General features: G+C 40.4%; 2 protein-coding genes across 2 annotated transcripts in view; both read left to right on the top strand.

The window, feature by feature from the left end:
* Positions 1-15,163, top strand: part of si:ch211-106h4.4 (MAM and LDL-receptor class A domain-containing protein 1) — a 31,054-nt gene extending 15,891 nt beyond the window's left edge. Inside the window, exons 31-53 of the mRNA XM_037083319.1 lie at positions 326-541; positions 637-756; positions 1,489-1,650; positions 1,771-1,862; positions 2,210-2,380; positions 3,017-3,220; positions 3,327-3,435; positions 4,815-4,937; positions 5,072-5,171; positions 5,347-5,506; positions 6,408-6,522; positions 6,658-6,801; positions 8,094-8,281; positions 8,636-8,804; positions 10,069-10,287; positions 10,395-10,573; positions 10,722-10,959; positions 12,682-12,841; positions 12,918-13,032; positions 13,256-13,376; positions 13,795-13,891; positions 13,986-14,055; positions 14,140-15,163. Of these exons, the coding sequence (XP_036939214.1) occupies positions 326-541; positions 637-756; positions 1,489-1,650; positions 1,771-1,862; positions 2,210-2,380; positions 3,017-3,220; positions 3,327-3,435; positions 4,815-4,937; positions 5,072-5,171; positions 5,347-5,506; positions 6,408-6,522; positions 6,658-6,801; positions 8,094-8,281; positions 8,636-8,804; positions 10,069-10,287; positions 10,395-10,573; positions 10,722-10,959; positions 12,682-12,841; positions 12,918-13,032; positions 13,256-13,376; positions 13,795-13,891; positions 13,986-14,055; positions 14,140-14,241 (3,374 nt within the window). The 3' untranslated portion in view covers positions 14,242-15,163. The remainder of the gene's footprint in view (positions 1-325; positions 542-636; positions 757-1,488; positions 1,651-1,770; positions 1,863-2,209; positions 2,381-3,016; positions 3,221-3,326; positions 3,436-4,814; positions 4,938-5,071; positions 5,172-5,346; positions 5,507-6,407; positions 6,523-6,657; positions 6,802-8,093; positions 8,282-8,635; positions 8,805-10,068; positions 10,288-10,394; positions 10,574-10,721; positions 10,960-12,681; positions 12,842-12,917; positions 13,033-13,255; positions 13,377-13,794; positions 13,892-13,985; positions 14,056-14,139) is intronic.
* A 2,907-nt stretch (positions 15,164-18,070) lies between these two features.
* On the top strand, positions 18,071-21,173 carry LOC119010852 (peptidyl-prolyl cis-trans isomerase FKBP1A-like). Its single transcript, XM_037083386.1, has 4 exons — positions 18,071-18,270; positions 18,367-18,414; positions 19,018-19,130; positions 20,155-21,173. Exons 1-4 carry the CDS (start codon positions 18,234-18,236, stop codon positions 20,278-20,280), a joined length of 324 nt encoding a protein of 107 aa, XP_036939281.1. The 5' UTR covers positions 18,071-18,233; the 3' UTR covers positions 20,281-21,173.
* The last annotated feature ends 643 nt before the right edge of the window (positions 21,174-21,816 follow it).

Here is a 21,816-nt window from a genome sequence, read left to right as displayed (position 1 = left end):
TATGACAGTATGTTTCTTGCAGCAATCTTTAAAGACATATTTCTCCCCCAAACCAAAAATACACATTTACCTGTAGTGATTTTCATCCATCTGGATTTGTCAACCTTTGGATTTAGTCTGACCAGATGGCACCTGGCTTTTGGTGCACAAGGTGCCAAAAAACATACAGTTGAAAACCTTAATAGTAACGTTTCTTTGCAGAAATCATGACCTGGCTACTCAAGATAAGATGCAAATCAATCTAGATGGAAAATATCACTACAGGTCAGAGGAAAGATATGTGTTTTGGGATTAACTGCCTCTTTAATTCTCTCAACTGTTACAGATGTTAAAGACCTGAGTGTACTATTAAAGGAGGGCTCCAGGACCAGCACACTGTGGTGGCTCTCTGGTAGCCATGAAGATTCGTGGCATCATGGCGAGGTAATGGTTGGTCGAATGCCTCAGGACTTCACCATCCTGTTTGAAGCCTCCAGGACATTCAACAGGCCGGGACACATCGCCATCGATGACATAGAATTTGGCAACTGCACTCTGCCTGGTAGGCTACCTGCTCCACCTGCACACTTTCTCACCTAGTCCCTTTTTTAAGCTTTACAGTCATGATTTTTTTTTTCTTTTTGGCGTCCTCCTCAGAGCCTCAGCCCTCGTGTCCAGAGAATATGTTCGTGTGCAACAACAACGCGTGTGTGCCGCAAAATCAAGTGTGTGACTTCAGCGATGACTGTGGGGACTGGTCTGATGAGAACAACTGTGGTGAGATGACTTTAAACTTTAAATATGTAATACTGAATTCACTGGTACAGCACATTCATACATATGAGTCTCTGCACACTGCACAGATGCTCACTGTGTACTTCCCCTTGTCCTGAACATCGTTTCATAATTTCCTTGGAAAGGGCATGACATTAAGCACGTTGTGATATTTTGATATTGGGTAAGAGACGTGTATTTGAATTGATAAGAGTAGATTATATAATTATAAAAAAAAAAAATCACCATATCTTTTATTATCATTCCCACTGTGTCTCTATGTCATCATATGATCTACATGTTGATGAAATCATGCAAGTATATGATCCCACTTTGGATTTATCTGCAAGTTTGCATAGTTTTTCTGAACCATATCCAAAGAGCTGCATCAGTAAATCAATTAATTGAAGGACAGAAAACTATACAGAAACTATTAACATGCCTTTTCCAATTAATCTTCATGCAAAAATGTTTTAAAACTCTACTGTTTCAAGCTGCTCACACAAGAATTTGCTGCTTTTGCTTGTCTTACATTAGGTGTTGGACCGACGGTTGAAACCTACGATGTATAAAGACGCCACAGTGGGCTCTAGAAAACAATGATTTATATACTGACGGATTAATCAATTAATTGAGAAAATAGGCAGCAGATTAATTGCTGTTTATTGCAGCTGTACACATTCAAAAGGTTGATGTCCTTTCGCTCCCTTTTACCTTGTAATTACAACAATGTAGAGCAACAAGGTGTCGTGGAGCGCTGCAGCTTTGAATACGGCCTGTGTTCCTGGGAGGAGAGTGATGTGGACACACCTGGAGCTGAGTGGATGTCTCACACAGGAGAGGATTTCTGGCCCAAACACGGGCCTCACAGGGATCACACTCAAAACTCTGCTGCAGGTATCAAGACTCTCCGAGCTGTCGGGCACTGAGATGATTCTGAATAACTTCACTCGCTTAATGATTGCTTCTTCTGTCCTACTTTAACTTCACATTGTAATGTCTGGTTTCAATATACAGGCCACTATGCCATCCCTGGGACTCACCTCACTGAGAAGGGCCAGATGTCAGAGATTCTTTCCAAGACCTTACTACCCAGCTCAAACTGTACTGTGAGTATGCATATGTGCCTAAATCTCCACATGAGCGGCTTAAACTTTGTTGAAGCGACGTACAACAGCAAAAAGTTGGGATGCTGTGTAAACAGAATTAAAATAGAATGTGATTAGCTAATCGTGTATTGTTAGCTTTACTAGTCAAAACAGCTGCAATATATTACACTGATACACTGATACCTTGCTACTATGTGTGTGTGTGTGTGTGTGTGTGTGTGTGTGTGTGTGTGTGCTGATTCTCCATTCCCATCTCTGAGTTGTACACCATGAACAAGTCTTACATGTAAACAGTTCATGACACTTTACGTAGCTCCACTGTGACAACTTTTGCTGTGTCCGTATAGGTGAGGTTCTTCTTCTTCAGCCTGGAGGACGCTGCAGCCACACTGACAGCCCAGTTGAGGACGCAACAGTCTGGTATCGACGACGTTGTTTTATGGTGTAGGAAAAGCTCACAGCAGAGTTACAGCTGGCAGAGAGCGGCGGTCACGTTCTCCTCCTCAGACAATAGCAAGGTCAGTGAAGACGCAGACAGTTAATTCAGTGTCAAATATGATGCTTCAGGCAACCAGCAAAGGTTTTTTTACTGTCATATAACAGTGAATAGATAAAAGGAAGCTAAAGGTGTAGCTCATATAGAAATCCACAGCAAATTACCACCAAGCTCTGCAAATAGAACATTTTAGCATCTTTCAGCTAATTGTTTTGGTTTTACAGCCCATCACTTTGTTGTTGTGTTACATTCTCGTGACTCTCATCAGTGTTGTTTAGCTGTATGCTACCTGCTCAGCTCTGAACAACAGTTAGACACAGTTAGCAATTAGCCTGCAAACAAAGAGGAGTCTGACATTTCCCTCAGGAGCTGGTGGAGTTCAAACCCTTTCTTCAAGGAGAGTGAACATGTTTGATTTGTCAGGTGGCCAGAAAACACGACTCCAAATAAATGCTAATGTTGCTCCATGTTTGCTGGATACCTAAATGAGCCATTGTTTGTCAACAAGCGTGTCCAATTGGCCTCATAAAAATCAAACAGCGTCGATGGTCATGGAGAGGGATGAAATCACTTTACTCCGACACTCTCATGTATTATTTTATCAAATCTTTATTAAGTTAGCAACAAAGTCTGAATGCAGTTTTGTTTTCTTCCTCAGATTGTCTTCAGATACGAGCGAACCGATGGTCCCAGAGGACTCGTTGCAGTGGACGACATCTCTTTCTCCCAGGAGTGTGTATTTGACCCTGACAACAACAAGCTTCCTGACACGTCTTCCACCTCCGCCCCACCTACATCCTCAAACACACCCACGTCTCCAGCCATACCCTCGACCTCAACTGCACCAACCAACCCCTGTCAGGTACCTTACATGACAAACTTTAAAGCAGTTCTGTTAAACAAAAACTTTTTCATTAAAAAAAACCTCTGTAAACCTGTTGAAAATAATCTTTTTTTGGGTGATGCAGGGTAATGAGTTTTTCTGTTGGCGGTCAGCTGAAAAAGTGTGTATCCTGGCAGCCTTAAAGTGTGATTATCATCCAGACTGCCCCGAGGGGGAGGACGAGGATGACTGTGGTGAGCTGCATGTGACACTGACTGTATCAAAAATGGTCGATTCATTAGCAGGTTAATGGAAAGTAAAGCAGGGTGGAAACTTATAAAAAGAGATAAAAGAAGCACAAGGGTCAAAATGATATCAAATCATAGTCATGTGATCATTGATTAAGAATGAGGTTTATCGCTCTGGTGTTAAGCTGTTGATGTGCTGATTAGCCTGAATGTGTCTGAAAAGCCTGAAACATGTATATTAAATGTTAGGGTTTAAAACACAAAAATACAGTGTTGGCTATTCTATCCTGCAAAGTAAAAAAAAAAAAATGTTTGACGTGCATAATTTCTGAGAGAGAACATGTCAGATTTGCCGTATAGGCTTCCTAGTAAACAGACACAAACATAAAAACCGCACTGCAGTAGGCTCAGTCTGGTTGTGTAATCTCTGGGTTGTGCACTTTTTGTCACAGAGAGGCTGGACAGCTAAAACCACAAGAGAGCTGTTACAAGTCAAAGCTGGCTCATGAGATCCTCAGCTCGCTCTGGCTTAAGCTAAAACTGAAGTTGCTTCCAGCTGTTATCGTGAACAAATATCACTCAGTTAAATCAGTTAATCAGCATTACTATGAATCAGTTGTGCTACAGCTAACTAGTTTATCAGCTTTCACTGAGCTTTCCATCTGAGCTTTTGACTTAGTTTTTTGTTAAATTTTGTTAACAATTGATCTTGATGGAAATAATCAAGCGTATTTACGTGGCTGGTATCTGTGACAAATTGAGTATAATTTGATGCAAATCCAAATAAAAATCTGGATCCAGCAAATTTAAATGTTTTATTTGGTATTGGTTCAGCCTTGATTGAATTTAAAAGGTGGAGGTATGTGCGCACTGTCATTCATATCATTGCAGCATATTGATTTCAACGTAGATATTAATTGTAGGACAGACAGAAACAGCAAAACAGATATTCCAGAAAATATATTTTTTTAAATTATAATTACATAACCTTTATTTACTCAGGTAATCAGAATCTATTTTGCGAGGCAGACTTGAGTGCAGCAGTAGAATAGATAGAAGTCATAAGACAGATAGAATACATAAGACACAACAAACCACATCCAATCACATGTAGAAGCACATACAAACATCTCTTATAATGTTAAATTTTTTATGTCATCCAGTGGTGTGAGACAAATTTTAATGTCCTTTGTAATCCATTGTGTCAAAATGGCACAGGTTATTGTAGGGCAGTCTTCCACGTTCAGTAGTGACAGAGAGACCGATCATGTGTTTATTTTCTCTGCTGCACAAAAAGCTTTTCTCAGAAACGTGTGATTCATGCACCATCATTCACCTCCCATCTTTCCCAGCAGTATTGCTCATGTCTCGTCTTAAACTTTCAGGCCCATGCACATTTGAGAGCGGCCAGTGCCAGTGGACTGACATCAGTGATGGACAGAGCAGGTGGCAGAGACAGAAAGCCTGTAACGGCACTGAGCCGCCCACTGATCACACCACGGAAACAGGTGGAGAGTTTAGTGATGAGAATTTAAGAGCTAACATGTTAAATGACCCTGAAATCATCCTAACTGCACTCGTCCCACAGCAGTTGGATCAGCAATAGGAGTTTTTGATGTGTGATGTTTTGCCTCGTTCTCAGGCTACTACATGAGAGTAAATTTCAGCCAGGGGTCTAAAGGGAGTGAAGCACTGCTCCAGAGTCCCCCGCTGTCCCCTTCATCTCCCTACTGCCAGATACTGTGAGTGACATTAAATTTCTCTTTATAATCATCCACAACCTCAGTCAAATATTTGTTGAATATTTAAAGTACGAATTGCTCAATGCTCCCCAACGTCTCCTCTGTCTTTCTACCGTGCAACTCTCTTCCCAATCCAACACTCTCCCCTTCTTCCTTCCTTCTTTCCTGAGCGCAGGTTTCACTTCCACATCAGCGCAGAGAGTGCTGGGTCACTCAGAGTGCTTATGCAGCAAGCTGAGGGGAGTGAAGCAATCCTGTGGTCACGCAGTCACAACACTGTCTCCCACTGGACCCCAGAGCAGCTGCCCGTAGGCCTGCACCAGCAGCCTTACAAGGTACCTGGTCGAGTACTGAGCAGTTGGACAAATACATTTGAATCCTGGTGACAGGGACATACAGACAAATAGAGAAAACTATTAAAGGGGCCTTGTGTAGGATATGGCCAGAAGTAAAATTTAAAAAATGAACTGATATTAGCAACCTATGAAAGATGTCCATGTAATGTGTTACAGACATGTCTAAATTAGCATACTAATGCACGTCCTGTGTCCTGATACCACTTTGTACCCCAAGTGGCAATGCTAGATAGCTCTGTAGGCCTCAGCTGGGAGATGTAAGCCTGTGACTATTTCCCCTTATTTTACAAGCTCTTAGCTTTTAGTGTAATAAATGAACATAATAAACTCACAGAATGTCAAAAAAGTAAATTTTATTATGAAGAAAATAAAACCATGCAAGTTCTGAATTCAAATTTCTGTCTTCTTCCAATCTAAGATGAGTTTAACTCGTTAATTCCTCCTAAAACCTACTTCACTCAAAATCAGCGGAAACAAAACTCACCATAACAATCCTGTTTTTTCTTTTGTCTCCACAATCACCTCTGGTTTGGTCGAAATAAATCCTCAATTCATTAAGTATGATGTCAAATTATTCAAGCACGTCGTGACTTTATTGAACATATCCGATCGATGCAAGCTTTAATATGCAACCCAGTGTGTATTCAAATGTACAATACATTTATTATATCACTGTCACACCCATGCTCACAAGGCAACAAGAAAGAGGAAGATGCACTATTATCAAATGGTGGACAAAGTAAATAATAGTGAAAAACAGGTGAAGCAAATACATGTCACAACAGAGAGGGAGTGTGTGGTGTGAATATCAGTAGTGTTGGTATTCATGATCCTTCACCAGATCCTTCAAAATCATGAATGTTATCCTTTCAATTCTTAGGTTTGGTTCAGCAGCATCAGTAATGTGACTCCGACAGATGCTACCGCTGCAGGCCACACTGTTGCTGTGGATGATATCTCCTTCCTGAACTGTGAAAAATCCTACCAACCACCAGGTAATTAATTGTACACATGAGTGTTTTGGAACGGAATAATGGCGGTGCACTTCATAAATCATTTACTTAAAACCTGCAGGAGAGAATGTTTGAGTAGAAATTTGTCTAATCCTGAAATTGTATTCCTCTCCTCAGCTCTGTCTGCCTGCGGCTGTTCTTTTGAAGATGGACTGTGTGTTTGGGTGCAGGGGGCCCAAGATGACTTGACCTGGCTCAGCAGGTCCGGTTCAACAGAAACCCCCAACACAGGGCCTGCAGGAGACCACACTACCGGCAAAGGTCACCCTTATTCTTATACAAATCATATACAAAGTATATTATGACTAAATAGTGTTGCGCACGACTGTAAGATCCCTATTATCGCATGTCTTAAGAAATCTCCTCAGAAGCAAACCGTTACAGTGTCAGCTGTCACTGAGGCCAGACAAGTGACTGTTACTGGGAATTCACCATCACATTACCACAAGTAGACAGGAGTCATGAAGACTGACTCAGTAGTGTCACTTCCAATCATACTAGTCATGTCAGGCCATTTTTCTCTTTGTTTGTCTCCTACATTTTTCGAAAAGACGTTAAAAGAAGTTTTTTTAAAAAGCTGACCATCTTTTTGAAGAGGTTGACTATAAATTCACTTTCAGACCATATTTCACTGAGAATAGCAAAAGCTGCTTTCAGCTGAGTATTCAGATGTGGTTCCTTAGCCAGGTTCCAAAATGCAGAGCAGGTTCTGATTTGCACATTTTAGAGCATGGAAAATGTCTCTGTTGAAAATCCTGCGATGACATACGCCAAACCGATGTATATCTATGGTCCTGGTAGCACGAGTTACACCTATGCATTTGAGCATGCACTTCACGACAAAGAACGCAATGTCTTTTATTTATCTGACAGTAATCTATATATGTGCGTCCATTACGATGTTGGAAATGGCTTGTTTGCAGCACACAACTTATGTAATAGATAGATAGATAGATAGATAGATAGATAGATAGATAGATAGATAGATAGATAGATAGATAGATAGATAGATAGATAACCTTTTTTTTCAGACTCAAGGTCCATACAGGTCCATATTTAATACATTTAACATCAGATACTAAAGGTGTTATAATTACTTCTTCAAGGAGACTACATTAGGCCAAGAAGTGCAGTATGACCAGCGAAATAACTTCACATAATCAATAAGATCTCTCATTCAACATACAGATGAACAAATCATCATGTTTTTTGTGACATGCTGATATTGTAACCTTATTTCAGCTGGATGAAAAGAGGGTGAAAAGACGTCTTGGGCGTTCAGAGAGTTGGGTCTTGTTAATGTGAAATTACTACAAGAATCAGCCAGCGTGTGGCAGAAAACATAATCGCTTGCCTCACCGTGGTCATTTTGCGGTTCCCAATCTGGTGGCAAGGGGCACCTTAAGGTATCACAAGATGACTCTAAGGAGTCATTTGATAATTACCAAACTCAGTAACATCACCTCAATCCTCTCTGAATTGAAAATAACAGCTTGTAGGTATAAGACACATACTTACATAGGTATAAACCTTCTTTTTGTGTTGTTTCACAGGGAAATACCTTTACATCGAGAGCTCCCCACCAAGTGTTAAAGGAAGTACGGCCCAACTGAAGTCCCCACTGCTGTCACCTGCTGGTGAAAACGGATACTGTCTGACATTTTGGAATCACATGTTTGGAGCGACTGTGGGCTCCTTGAGGATGATTCTACAAACAGCTGACCCCTCCAAGAAAACTCTGGTAAAACAAGCATAGAATTAGCTTATTCTTTGTTTCACCACGCAAAGAGATAACAGAGGTTAGACAAGGCCACTGTTTTTTTATTTATTTGTTTAAGTCTGGGTCCATTACTTCCCTTTACTGTTAGAACAACGGCTTTGAGGTTGATTGAGAAATTTTTCTGACCGTTCCCGCTGAGCTTTCTCACTGTTATTATACTTTTCACATGGTTGTGAAATGCGGATTGCAAAATAAGCACTCAACTCATCGTATACGGAGTGCAAGCTGCACACTTTCAGCGCATACCGTGGTGTTGCAAAAACTTCTTCACATCCTCATTGTGACCAGTGAATCAGCCTCCTGTCTTTCCTGTAGGTGTGGCAGAAATCAGGAAACCAGGGGGATGAGTGGCAGCGGGTGCACATCCACGTGACCTTGCAGGAAGTCCACCAAGTGATTGTGGAGGCTACGGTTGGGGGAGAGGCCGGAGACATAGCCATCGATGACATCTCATTCATCAGTGGACCATGTCCTGCTGCTTCTGGTAATAAGACTGAAACGGGAGGCAATCACGATGGGTTGACCGTGTTGAGATTATCTGGTGCTTTGTTGACTGTTTTGATGTGACTCAATATGTAAGGGTAGGCTTGACTGGAAACATTAGAAAAAGCTAATGTCCTTACTCCCTACCCAAATTAAGCCATGAGTAACAGGGACGGCTAGAGGAAAGTTGTCCTACATTTAAAGGATGTATTGATATATTTGTGTGTTGTTCTTATTATCCAAAAGCACATGAATGGTCCAAAGCCACCACTGAATTAGTACTATTAACATGTATTGTTAACAGTTTGGCCCAGTTGTGTATAATAAAATATTTATTTATATTGCACCTTTCAAAACTTACATAAAAATTGCATTACAAACAAGTTAAACAGTAAAAATAGTCAAAGAAAGCAGGGTTACACCGTTCAACAGGTTAAAGCAGAACTAGTTTAAAAATAATAGTGTATTGATAAAAAGACAGTCGTAATAAAAAAAATACCCGAATGTACAGAGTTTTTTTAAGGGAATTCCTCAAACAAGGGACCCTTAGTGCAAAGGCCCCGCCACCTTTTGTGACGAGGTTGGACTTATATTTTGACAGGAAGGACACAGCAGAGGATTTAAGGTCACGTACAGGCTCACAGGGAACCAGTAGGTTGGAATTATATTTAGGGCCAAAACCATGCAGAACTTTACAGTCAGCAATAAAATCTTAAAATCAATCCCAAAAGTGAAAGACAGCCAGTGAGGAGTCTCAAATACACTGTTAACGTGCTCTCAACAAGTCAGAGGTGAGAGATGGCTTTCTGACAAAGACCAGAAAAAAGGTGTTGCAGTAATCTAAGAGTGATGTGATAAAGCGTGAGTGATTGTTTCAAAGTCTGCTTTATTTTGAGACAGCCCTTAGCTGAAGAAAGCAGAGTTGGACAACGTGTACTATTTTGTTCTCAAACTAAAGGTTTTCATCAACAATCACACCTGGGTTATGGGCAGAGGTGGATATATCTTATCCTCTGTGTCCTGAGATCTCCATTGCTGTCGTAATCTGTTAAAAAAGCATTAAATCGCAGGATTGCACTGTGTGACATTCGCCCTTTTTATGAGGAACTGTTGCAGCCGAGACCATGTGTGGATTATTTGTTCAGTTTTTGTGATTCTCTTTTTGAACACCAGGTGGTGTTTGAGTGCAGGGAGGCATACAGGCATGCAGACACAGATGTGTTAACATATTTGTAGTAATGCTTTCCAAAAACATTATCCCGCAGACATGTGTGACTTTGAGGAGGGGACCTGTGACTGGCAGCAGCAGACCACCGATGACTTTGACTGGGTCAGACAGTCGGGCTCCACCTTCAACCCCAACACTGGGCCAGACAGCGACCACACCACCAACACACCCACGGGCCATTACTACTTCCTGTCCTCCTCTACTGCAGACCGCGCCGGACAGAGGGCTGAAATGTTTTCACCGTTGTACCCTGCAGGTGAGACAGTCCTGTGTGACGTACCTGTCTAAATGTGAACAAATCTAAGTTGTGCTCCTCTGCAGTACATCCTTTCAGCCATGGAATCACATTTCCTTTCCCTTCAGTCAGAGGAGCTTGCGTGCAGCTGTGGTACCACATGTATGGCGAAGGAATGGGGACGCTGAACGTCTACCAGCAGAGTGAAGATGGCAAGAGAGCTCTGATTTTCTCTCAGATAGGAGACCAGGGACGGCTGTGGAGGTTCGCTCAGGCTTCACTTCTGCCCCGAGTTCAGTCTTACAGGGTGAGTCACAAATATCCACCTGACAGTCTAATAATACTGAATCATTCCAGTCAAAACATGGATTTGATTTCTTTGAGTCTAAAACTTTCTTTGACCTCTAAATCTCATTGACACTGATTTTAAACTATGTATTATTATTTTGTGTCAGATAGTGGTTGAAGGTGTGAAGTCCGGCCCCACTCATTCAGGAGACATGGCCTTTGATGACGTTCAGCTGACGGACGCTCAGTGTCCTCGTCCTGGACATTGTGACTTTGAGACCAACATGTGCAGCTGGAGCAACCTGGGAGGAGAAGTCGACCAGGAGGACTGGCTCCGCGGCAGAGGAGCCTCCACAAACCCCAACACCGGCCCCAGTGTTGATCACACCACTAACTCCACGCAGGGTAATACTGTGTCTGTTTAACACTATGATTTTAGGTCTGAAGACGATCGATGTGAGTGCGGTCAATTTCTAATGTTTGCTAACTCACCGAAACTTTGTACCCCTGATTTAATCGTGCATCAAACCTATGGAAATAATGTCCTGTCAAAGCTTAACAGTGAAACCAGCATGTTGTACAAATGCCCCACAATTCACTGACACAACCAGTGACACCATCATCGCACTAAGGCTTTTTGTTTTGCAGATCCAAACCGTAGCTATTGAACAAATACAAAATATATTTTTTTAACATCAAGTGCAAAAAAACACATCCTAGGAAGACACAAACAACAAAACTTTTGGCACAATCTTTGTGATTCTGCGCTCATAAATGTTCAGCGTAGTTCCTAATCCATCACAGCAGATGGCGCTCTGACTTAATTTAAATGCACAGGGAGACAGAAGCGTAAACAAGGGCAGATTTAACACCCAAAACCGCAGTTGGATTTCACAGCTAATACAATTATTTGATTAATCAGTTGGCCAAAAATCAATTGTCAACATTTGTGATAATCATTTTGGTTACTTTTTACAAAAACATGTCACAGTTCCAGACCAAAAATGTGAAGATTTTCACCCTTCTTTTTGAATGTCTGATATATTCAATATGTTTGAGGATTAGATTATTGGTTGTACAAATCAGGCATTGGTGTCACTTTCAGCTCTTGAATTTCCAAATTTTACAAAATAATCAATAAGCTGGAGAAATCACTTCAATCAGTCAACTGAATGGAGAAGGTCACAATATTTGCAGCCCTGTGCCAAAAAGTTCAGACTGTGCACCACTTTAACCAACTACAATAACAAAGTCGTGCTGTCTACATTGATACATGACTGAATGCTTAATAGTATAACAAATGTACAATTTGTCTGAATTACTACTTTTATTTTCAAAGTACATTGTCCTGATTAAACTTAGAAACTTTACTCAAGCAACATTTTCAAAGCAGGACTTAAACTTGTACCAGAGAATTTTCAGTGTGGATTGAAGCATTAGTACTTTTACTTAACTAAAGGTTCTGTTTGCTCCCACCATCATGGCAGCTGCTCATCAATCAGTTCATTGAGAAGACCAAAGAAACAGAAATCACCCTCACCAGAGCTGCATCTCATGATTGGTGCTGTAAAAGCCTCCACCAAGTCTATGATACAATATACGTTATTGTCTGTGCAGAGAAATGTATCTTGGACTGATAAGATGTCAACCCATAGTGGCGATATTGGCAAATGAAACATTTTGCACTACTCCCTATACTGCACATATTACACAACCAGTGATTATATGAACACCTGAAGCTATTGCACAATCTCTGTGATTGTTTTGTAACCGCTGAGTTCATGGTTGAGCGTTGTATATTGTTTGCCAGAGGGCAAAAGCTCAAACTCGGTGGAGAATACATGTCTGCGATGGGTCTGCTAATATCTCCTGTGCTTGCCTGAGTACAGACTGCTCATGTATTGAATGGAGGGATGGGTGTTTGTTCTTTCCCGTGATGTTCATGACAGTCTCTTCCAGGCGAGCGAGCTTGAATCTTATCTGTACAAACAAGTCCAGTAGGATTTTTTGTGAGTAGTAGGTAAGAAATGTAAAGGGTTGTAGCTTTAGTGTAGCACACCAGCTATATACATATTCAACTTCAAATTAAATTATTTTCATCATTACTCACTGCCACATTTCCACCAGGTTATTATCTATACGTGGACAGCTCTGTCGGTGAGTGGGGAGACATGTCCTTCCTCATCAGTGACGTCTTCCAGCCGTCCACTAGAGGTTACTGTCTGAGATTCTGGTACCACATGTACGGCGATCATGTCGGGACTCTTAGAGTTTACATCAATGACAGGTAACCATCTGACAATGCCCGGAACTGTTCTCGTAACATTTGCAATACCTCAATTCAAATTTGTGCGGTCTCTTAGAAAAATGCACGCAGGAGGCTACGAGGACGGGGATCTGAAGTGGATTGAGATGGGAGACAAGGGAGACAAGTGGCAGGAGGCCAGTTTGACTATTAAACACCAAGAGGCCTTCTGGGTAATAATGAGATTCTGATGGATATTATCAAAATAGGCTTTATCATTGCTCTGATAAAATGTAAATAAACAGCTACAAAAATTGGAGTAAAAGAAGATGGCTGTCATATAAAAGACAACATTTTATCAATCAAAAACATTAACCAATAACGGCAGTGTTCATTCTGGTTTTCTTCTGCATTTTTAGATCGCTGTGCTGAATTTAAACTCTCTTTCTGTCACAGTTTGTGTTTGTGTATCAGAGGGGGAGGAACCCAGCTGGGGATGTCGCTCTTGATGACATCACCGTCATCCCTGGTGGCTGCTACTCAGGGCCTTCTATTGACCCTCCTGATAATGACAGCGGTAACCTGAAAGCATTCCTTAGCTTCTTCACCCACACAGACAATAATTATTTGGAAAGAATCAGGTTTAGCTTCATATTTTCAGCAGCAGTATTTTCAGCCAGATTTTGTTTAACAACACACTTTAAGTATTAACTACAGTTGTAATTTCTGAACAATTGCCATGCAATCTGTATAAGTAAGTGAATAAATTTCAAAGTAATGTGACCAAACCCTGATAATGGAGATCTATGGCACATGACTCTAATGACTATAAATGTTAAAACTGGGGTAATCAGTTAATTCCTTATGCAAGTGTTCAAAAATGAAGGGATTGTCAAGCCTTGTTGCAAGTGGGAAGTGTAATGCACAAATAAATGCATGTTGGAAAGGTGTTAATGTCGACCGTTGTGCTCTCCTGTGTTTCTCTGTCTCTGCAGACACGTTGTCTGTTGGTCTAGCAGTCGCTCTGACTCTGCTGGTGGGAGTCATCATCTCCATCGTCCTCTTTATGCTCCACAGGAGGCGTAATACAATGTACACAGTTAATGAAATATATAACCAATTTACATGAGGTGCATATTGACACTGAAGAAAGTTTATTCATTTTCTCCGCTTGTGTGTCTTTTAGGAATCAAATTTTTAACAGTGACGAAATTGACCAGAGTTCTGCGTTGGACCTCTTTGACTGCAAAATAGATGTATGTAAGCAAAATTTGGTCACATAACATCTTGTTCTGCCTTCACAGATAATGGATTATAAAAAATATGTGTTTTCCTCTCAGGGCATACAACATGTAACTCAGTCTGACTTTTCCTTCTTCAACAAACTGTATGATCCATCACGACCTGACTCTGACGACACCAGGGTTTCATCCGATGCTTAGTCCAGGTTAATAACTACAATGTAAGAATTAAACTATTACACTATTTATAAATGATGCCTGTTTTCTGGAGGTATTTGATTTACATTCAGATTTTTTTAAGAGCTGAAATAACAGTGTTAGTGGGGCATTTTAAGAAAATGGATCAGATGATGTAATGGCAGTAATCCTTCAGTTTTGATAATGACGTCTGGTTTATTGGTTATTAAAAAATACTCATTGCTTACCTGCAGATATGATTATTTTTCCATTATTGTATCATTCTCTTTGTTTTTTTTAATCTCCTGTGCCAGGATGTACAAAACCTGTATAACTTGTAAAATTGTAATAATGTGAAATAGTTTGAAAAGCATCATTGTATAAGCTCCATTGCTCCAAGCTTTGTATGTTTTGTGTGGAAAAATCTTAATTTATGACTTGTAACTGAGGCTGTAAATTTAAAAAAAAAATAATAATAAAAAAAAATGTATATACTATTATAATCCCACATTGGGAAATTCTTTTTTCCACTCACATTATACACAGGTGCACACACACACACATGCAGTGTAGATGAGATGAGTGAAGGGGTTGCCACACTGGACACCAAAGAGGCAGAAGTCCCATGCAGGGAAGAAAATGATGGAGAGGAAAAGCTAGAAGACGGGCCCAAGGTAGGGCGAGAGGAGGAGCTAGAAGAAGGGTGAGAGGAAGAGCTAGAACAAGGGCCCGAGGAAGGGTGAGAGGAGGAGGTCGAAGAAGGGCCCAAGGTAGGGTGAGAGGAGGAGCGAGCGGTGGCGCCAGAAGCAGAGCTACGAGAAGAACAACCTGACCTTCTTGGGCAGCTGCTGCGGGAGGCTGGTGCTGGGACCCTGAGGCGGACGTCCTGTGGTCTGATGGGCAGGGCCTCGATGAGGGTAGCCATCCTCACCGTACGCTGAGCCATCTGAGAACACAACATCAAGCAGGTATACAGTTTAATATAACAATTATGACTGTAAGGTTCGCACCTGGCCTCAGCTCAGTGTCAGTAATAACCTGACTTCTCCCTTATGAAATAAACAATCAGAATTTCTTTTTAGATTCATAATAAATGAGCCTATGAAGGATCAGTGCGTATAAGATTGTAATATATTACTGTCAGAGAGATGGAGCCAGATTAACTGTTAAACATTTACACCAGTTGCTGTGTGAACACCAGCTTTTGTCTCAAAACAGCTTAAGTTGTGAAAATACAACATGAATTATAAAATACTGTACTTGAGTCAATGTGCTCAGCTGTTTCCAACCACTGATATTTAATCCCAGTTTGTCCTGCTAAAAGTCTGAAAGCTAAATCTTGCACTCCTTCAGAGACCTTTTGGAAAGTGACATTTGCACCAGACTCCATTCAACAATATGCCAATTTTAAGTTCTCTTGCTGACTGACAAACCTGCAGACCTCCTGCTGCACCAGGACTGAGTCTTAATGAATAGATGGAAACAGTGAGTGTGATCAGCACTACAGGCACATTTACCTTTTCTGGAGGACAAGTCTGCAGGGGCTTTCTCTGCTCTCTGTTGATGACTGTGTTGGTCAGGACAGCATGAGATAAAGTATTACAATAAAGTACCAAATAAAGTTTTATGAGTAAGAAATGTTTGTGTCTGACTCAGTCCCATTAGGTTAACAACACTCATTGAAATTACTGCCAATACTAGCAATACATGCTGGCTTAAATCAGTGAATTCTGCAGGGTTCACAATCAAACACATGCTAAACAACACTGGACTGAGTGAAATATTTATAAATCTCACTTTTCTTGAAAAAATCCTCTTGTCAGTGACACTTAGACTTGAACAAGGGTTGAGATGCGAACACAATCTTCAGTAGATGTTTATTTCATAGAGAAATCGTCCAGTTGGTGTAGAAATGTTGTGAAAATATCTCAGAGACTTGCAAATGTTTTGTTCTGGACCCAGAACCATGGCAACCGTGGAACGTTCCAGTCCACTTGTAGAACATGGCAGCCCATCAGCCCACATCTCACCTGGAGGAGCCTGATCCAAACAGCATGGTGGAGCCCAACCATGGGGGCAGATCCCAGGGGGGAAGGGGGGGGACATGTCCACCCCAATTTCTAAAAAACATGAAGTGCCCCCCCCAAAAAAACCACCCTAAATTTTTCAAAATTGAACAAATGTATTTTTAGACTTCACATTCTTCACATTTTAGATTCACATCTAAAAAGAAATGATTGAAATGGTGGAACAAATAATGTTTGACAAATATATTTTTGACTCCACATTCCATCTCTGGTCTCCTCCACTACAGTGCAAACTATTTTATCCAGGAGTTGTCCAGATACAGATGAGAAGAATTATACAATGAAAATGACAGATGAAAACAAACAAGGAATGATTTTATACACATTTATGTAAATAGATCAGATTTTCTTGGGTCAACTTGTGTTGTGTTTATTGTGCTCTTAGAACTGTGGTCTTTTTTTTTTTTTTTTTTTTTTTTAACTGTTTATCAGCATAACTGGCATTGTAAAAACATGATCAGTTAGTTTACACAACTTGGTTAGGGCTTCATATTTTGATATTCATCTATATCAATTAATGCATAAAGTAGTCCCATACAATGGAAGAAAAGGAAGATGGTGAGAAGAATTGGGGATTTGGGATGGTTAGAGAGGGGCGAAATATAAGAACATGAGTAGACATTACATGCCTGAGACCCTTAAAATTATGATTTACTAATATAACAGTTAAGTAAGCAGTGCTGTTGGCTGTTTAGGACAAATAACCAAGAAAGGTAAGCACAATAAATGATTCCCTGTGCATTACTTTTTTAATGATCTGGTGAGCAAGGAATTTGTGAATCACTACGAAGTTGTGATTTGTGGTAGCATGGTTTGAGTTGCATATGGGCAAACCAAAATCACTTTTGTCTCCCCCCAATCCTGGCATCGGATCTGCACCCCTGTCTTTTCAGCTTTTGAAAAATTCTGCTTTTTCTGCAAATTCTTGACCATTCTTTCTTACATTTTATGCATTTCGGGCAGTATATTCAGCAGATTTCCGAAATCACTTCAGCTATCAACATTCACACTGCATTTTCGCAGGAAATGCAATTTTTCTAGTTTCAAATGGTGTTCTGGGGATGTTATTTTCCTCTGAGTACAGCTTGTTTATTCAGTTATGGAGAAGAATATATATATTTTTGTATTACTACCTCAGTCACAAATATTGGAAATATGACACTTCTGGGCTTGATTTTCTTCTCTGAAACAACATAGTTTTAAGATGAAATACAACTAATCTTATTGATATCCATTTTTTTCTAGACTTTATTTACATGTGTTCGGTAACACACACGCGCGCGCACACACACACACACACACACACACACACACACACACACACACACACACACACACACACACACACATAACCCTGTCATACATCACACAAAAGAGTACATTTACTTGGATACATTCCAACACTGCTCACAGCGGAAGTGGACTAAACCATGCGCACCTTGTTTGGGGGGGCGTGGGCTATGAGAAGCTTTAATGTGTTTCTTAAAATACAAGAAATTGTTTATCAAAACTATTCATTTAACCCAGAGTAATAGTTAACTTACAATGCGGATTATGTAAAAAATTACATAAAGGTAAACTTTCGATTCCGGACGTTTTACAGCCCTCCCCTTTTGATGTATTTTCAGTATTCCCCTAGTCCTACGCCCCTTGTTGTCGTCCTGTTTGTTTAGCTGAATTAAGCTATTACAATAATTGTATATTTCCTTATCGCACGTTGTATTCTTTCAGTTAAGCTTCAGCACAAATCCATTAAAGCAGAAATAAAAACAGACATTGCTTTGGGCCGGACGGGCCCTCTCAGCAGCGTGAGACCCCCTCCACGGCATCTCACCGAACCAGCCAATCCCGTCGCGTGTAGCTGCACTGCACAGAGAGCTCGTGCTCAAAGAATCAGTGTTCGAGAGGGAGAACTGCTCGGCGAGAACAATGGGAGTACAAGTCGACACTCTAAAACCCGGAGATGGTGAGGATTTTTATCAATCAAGTGGCTTGATAAGTGAAGTACGCTTAATTTTTTTATCATACGCATGTTTTTAACCGACGTTTTCACCCCTTCCAGGACGGACTTTTCCGAAGAGAGGGCAGACGGTGAAGGTGCACTACGTTGGTGAGACACGGCGTTTATTTCATTGCTGACTGGTCAAAGGTTGTGAATGCATCCAGTTCAACCAGAAACGGGAAACATCACCCACTCGAATATAAATGGTCGATTTTTAAATGGAATCGTGGAGAAATGGTGTAGTTAAACATTTTGGAAATCTCATATCGTCGCTTTCTTGTGGGGAGACAAACTGAATCGAATAACGGTTCACTGAGCTATCTTAGCTAGCACAAATACTGGTAGTGGGGGCTCGGTCCAGTGTTGATAAAAATCTGCTCACGACCAGCCCCTTTGCTCTCCAATGAAGACGGCATATGTCATTTATTACACCGAAGTGTAAAAATATCAATTGGTTAGGCCAATGTGGCGGTTTCCTTTTGGTTTCAGCCCTTATGCTAGGCTAAGCTAACCGTGCCCTGGCTGTAGCTTCATGGTGAATGAATGTAGGACGATAAGGAGGTGTCGCCGTGCCTCCTGATCGCACGAACTAGCTCGTGTGTAATATTCAATCACGTTGTGTTTTTAAATTACATGTCTTCGCGCACTCTGGTTGTGTTGAATCTCTTCAAATGCTAATACGTTTTCGTTCTTGTTGCTGGTGTTGAACAGGCACGCTGACAAATGGAGCTAAATTCGACTCCTCCAGGGACCGGGGATCTCCCTTCGAGTTCCAGATTGGACAGGGTCAAGTAATTCGTGCTTGGGATGAAGGTGTAATGCAGGTATGAAGAGGCTCACTTTATTATGAGCTAACTCATCGGGGGGGCTATTCAGCCTGTGAAATAGGACTGGGCAAAATAGCCCAAAATGAAATCTTTCTTCTTTTTCATTTAATTGCCAAGTGCTCCTTGATGAACACAACTTTGAAATGTAAAATGTTTTAGGTCTGAATTTGCAATACGGTTGTGATAGAATAATGAAATGCCTGCACTGCATGTATAGTCGTTAGGCACGTGTTATCCCATACAGCATCTGGACTGCCAGTACCAGGTGCTTAACTAGGTAGAGCACTGACATAGATTTATTTGATGTACTTGAAATCAGTTTGCGCACAGATGGTGTACAACAGTCAGCTCATAGTCATCTGCTAATGTTGTTTGTGCTTTGACATCAGCCTGATGTCTGTAGACAGGTGGCTGGCTAGCTAGTGTTAGCTCATGAGCACTGTTGTGACTCCCAACGGCTGTTAGAGCCAGCAATCCTCAACTTTTTTTTTTTTTTTTTTTTTTTTGTAATAACTGGTAGTTTGCATTCTAGACATTTTAACGCATTTTGTGTAAAACATAAGTTTGAATAAAACCGCTTATTTTGATGTATCACCCAACACTACTATGACAACAGTTGTATAATATCTTCTGTGGCTCTGCATGTGCTCTCCAAAGTTTGTAAAAATATCCTCTGGTATCATCAGGTTTATCTCATCTTGGCCTCAGTGACTTCAGATTTGTAGGAGCATATGTAAAAGTGTTGGCAGAAGTTTGAAAGTTGTAAGCATTTACCAGGCAAGACGGGTCTAACAAATCATGCTGTAGGATCTAGGTTGTTTTAATTTGATTCATGCCAGGACATTCAAGATCTCTATAAACTCTGGTTCAATTGTTTTTATATTTTTGAAAGTCTCTTTTGAGTTTCCAAACTTTATGCAAGTGCATTACTAAGTCACTGGAGCAACACTTAAACAGAGATGCCTGAAATGCAGAGCAGCCGTTCAAATATTAAAACCATATTTTTAACTTCCTTTTACAGATGAGCATTGGCCAGGTTGCCCGGCTGACCTGCTCACCGGACTATGCGTATGGCGCTAGAGGATTCCCACCCGTCATCCCAGCAAATGCCACTCTCATCTTTGAAGTGGAGCTGCTCAGTTGCTGAGTGTTTAAAATTGAAGGTTGCTCTGCAGAGTTTCTCATTCCACCCACACCCGGACACAAATAACTTTTTAATTAAAGGTGCTATCAGAAGCATTTATAATCAGGAATAAATCGTTGTAGAAAGAATGCCGATGTCTTGGTATGATTTAGACAAATGTTAAACATGAGACCATAATAATGCAACTGGTATTATTGTTGCTAAGATGAAACTTGGATCCAAAAACCTTAAACAAATAGTATAGCATTTTGAAAAATGTGCTTATTTCTTTTAGGATTTATGTGGCTTATATTCTTACATGTGACTGATAAATGTTAGGTAGCACAGCAGACAGTAATGGAATACGAGCAGATGACACAGTGACATCAGGAAGACTTGTGTGCTGTTCTTAATTTGTGTGCCATTAAAGAATCTTTACAGAATTGTCACTAAATCTGAACCAGTGGCACTAAACCTGCAAACTCTTGTTGGTTCATAAATGTCTAACTCCAGCATCAAAAGTAAAATGTAATGATTTTTGATATCGAAAAATGTAAATGAAACACCTTTTAATGAAGAGCTTATTTGTGTTTTCTTGCCTGAATTTCTCCCTTCGGTAGATGAACTGAGTTGACAGCTTGAAAGTTTGACACAATGTAAAACACGTTTCTTTGAAAACTGTCTTATGACTTAAGTTTTTATGCTCATTTGTGTTGCCATTTGTAGTGTGAGGAATAGATTTTGAATCCCGTCCCTTGTAATATTCTCTTGGGTCTTTGGAAAGGCCTCAAGTGTCCTTGTTTTTCAGCATCATGCTTCACATCATTTTTGGTAATGTTTTTTTTTTCTTCATTGTGCCATTCTTTAGGAATTGTCTTACCTGTGGGTATTGCATTAAAAAGAAATTATTCACAATTTTTTCATTGTTCATTTTCATGAGTTAGACTTTGCTATCGCAACCAATTGTTCTTAACAGCTATCGAGATTTGTTCTCAGGGTGGATCTAAACATAAAGTGGCTTAAACACAAATCATGTTGTGAAGTTTTAAAGTTAGTTCTTTTAGAATAATCATTTTTTTTCCAGGAAGTCCTACCAGGATATAAGTCATTGATGAATCTGAACTGAAACTATGAAGTGTTTTTGGTGTCTGGCAGACTAGCCAGGATTCTTGCCTTTAAGTATCATTGTACAACGGATTGACACGTGGCTTTAGGAATGTTTTCATGTACCCAGAATTGTTGTCAAACCGGATTCTGCGCTGTGGGTTTAGGTATAGTTTTAATCTTCAGTCCTCTGCACCGGTTACATAATATAACGTGATGCTCTATTTCAAATGAAACTCTTGAATCCAAAGTGTTACTCAACTAAGAGCATCTGGAAAATGTGACTAATACTATTATATAATCAGATTATTGTTACTTATGCATTAGCTTTGAAGCTTTCTATAAGGCATCAACTAGTGATTATTTTTCCTTATGGATTAATCTCTGGGTTATTTTTTCTATTCATTCTATTTTCAAAGCACACTCTTACCTGTAAAGAATAACCACCACTGAAAT

Source organism: Acanthopagrus latus, chromosome 21, assembly GCF_904848185.1.
Source record: "Acanthopagrus latus isolate v.2019 chromosome 21, fAcaLat1.1, whole genome shotgun sequence".
NCBI classification, from domain to species: Eukaryota; Metazoa; Chordata; class Actinopteri; order Spariformes; family Sparidae; genus Acanthopagrus; species Acanthopagrus latus.
The sequence above is the reverse complement of the archived record's forward strand: the minus strand, read 5'-3'. Positions and strand labels throughout refer to the sequence as shown.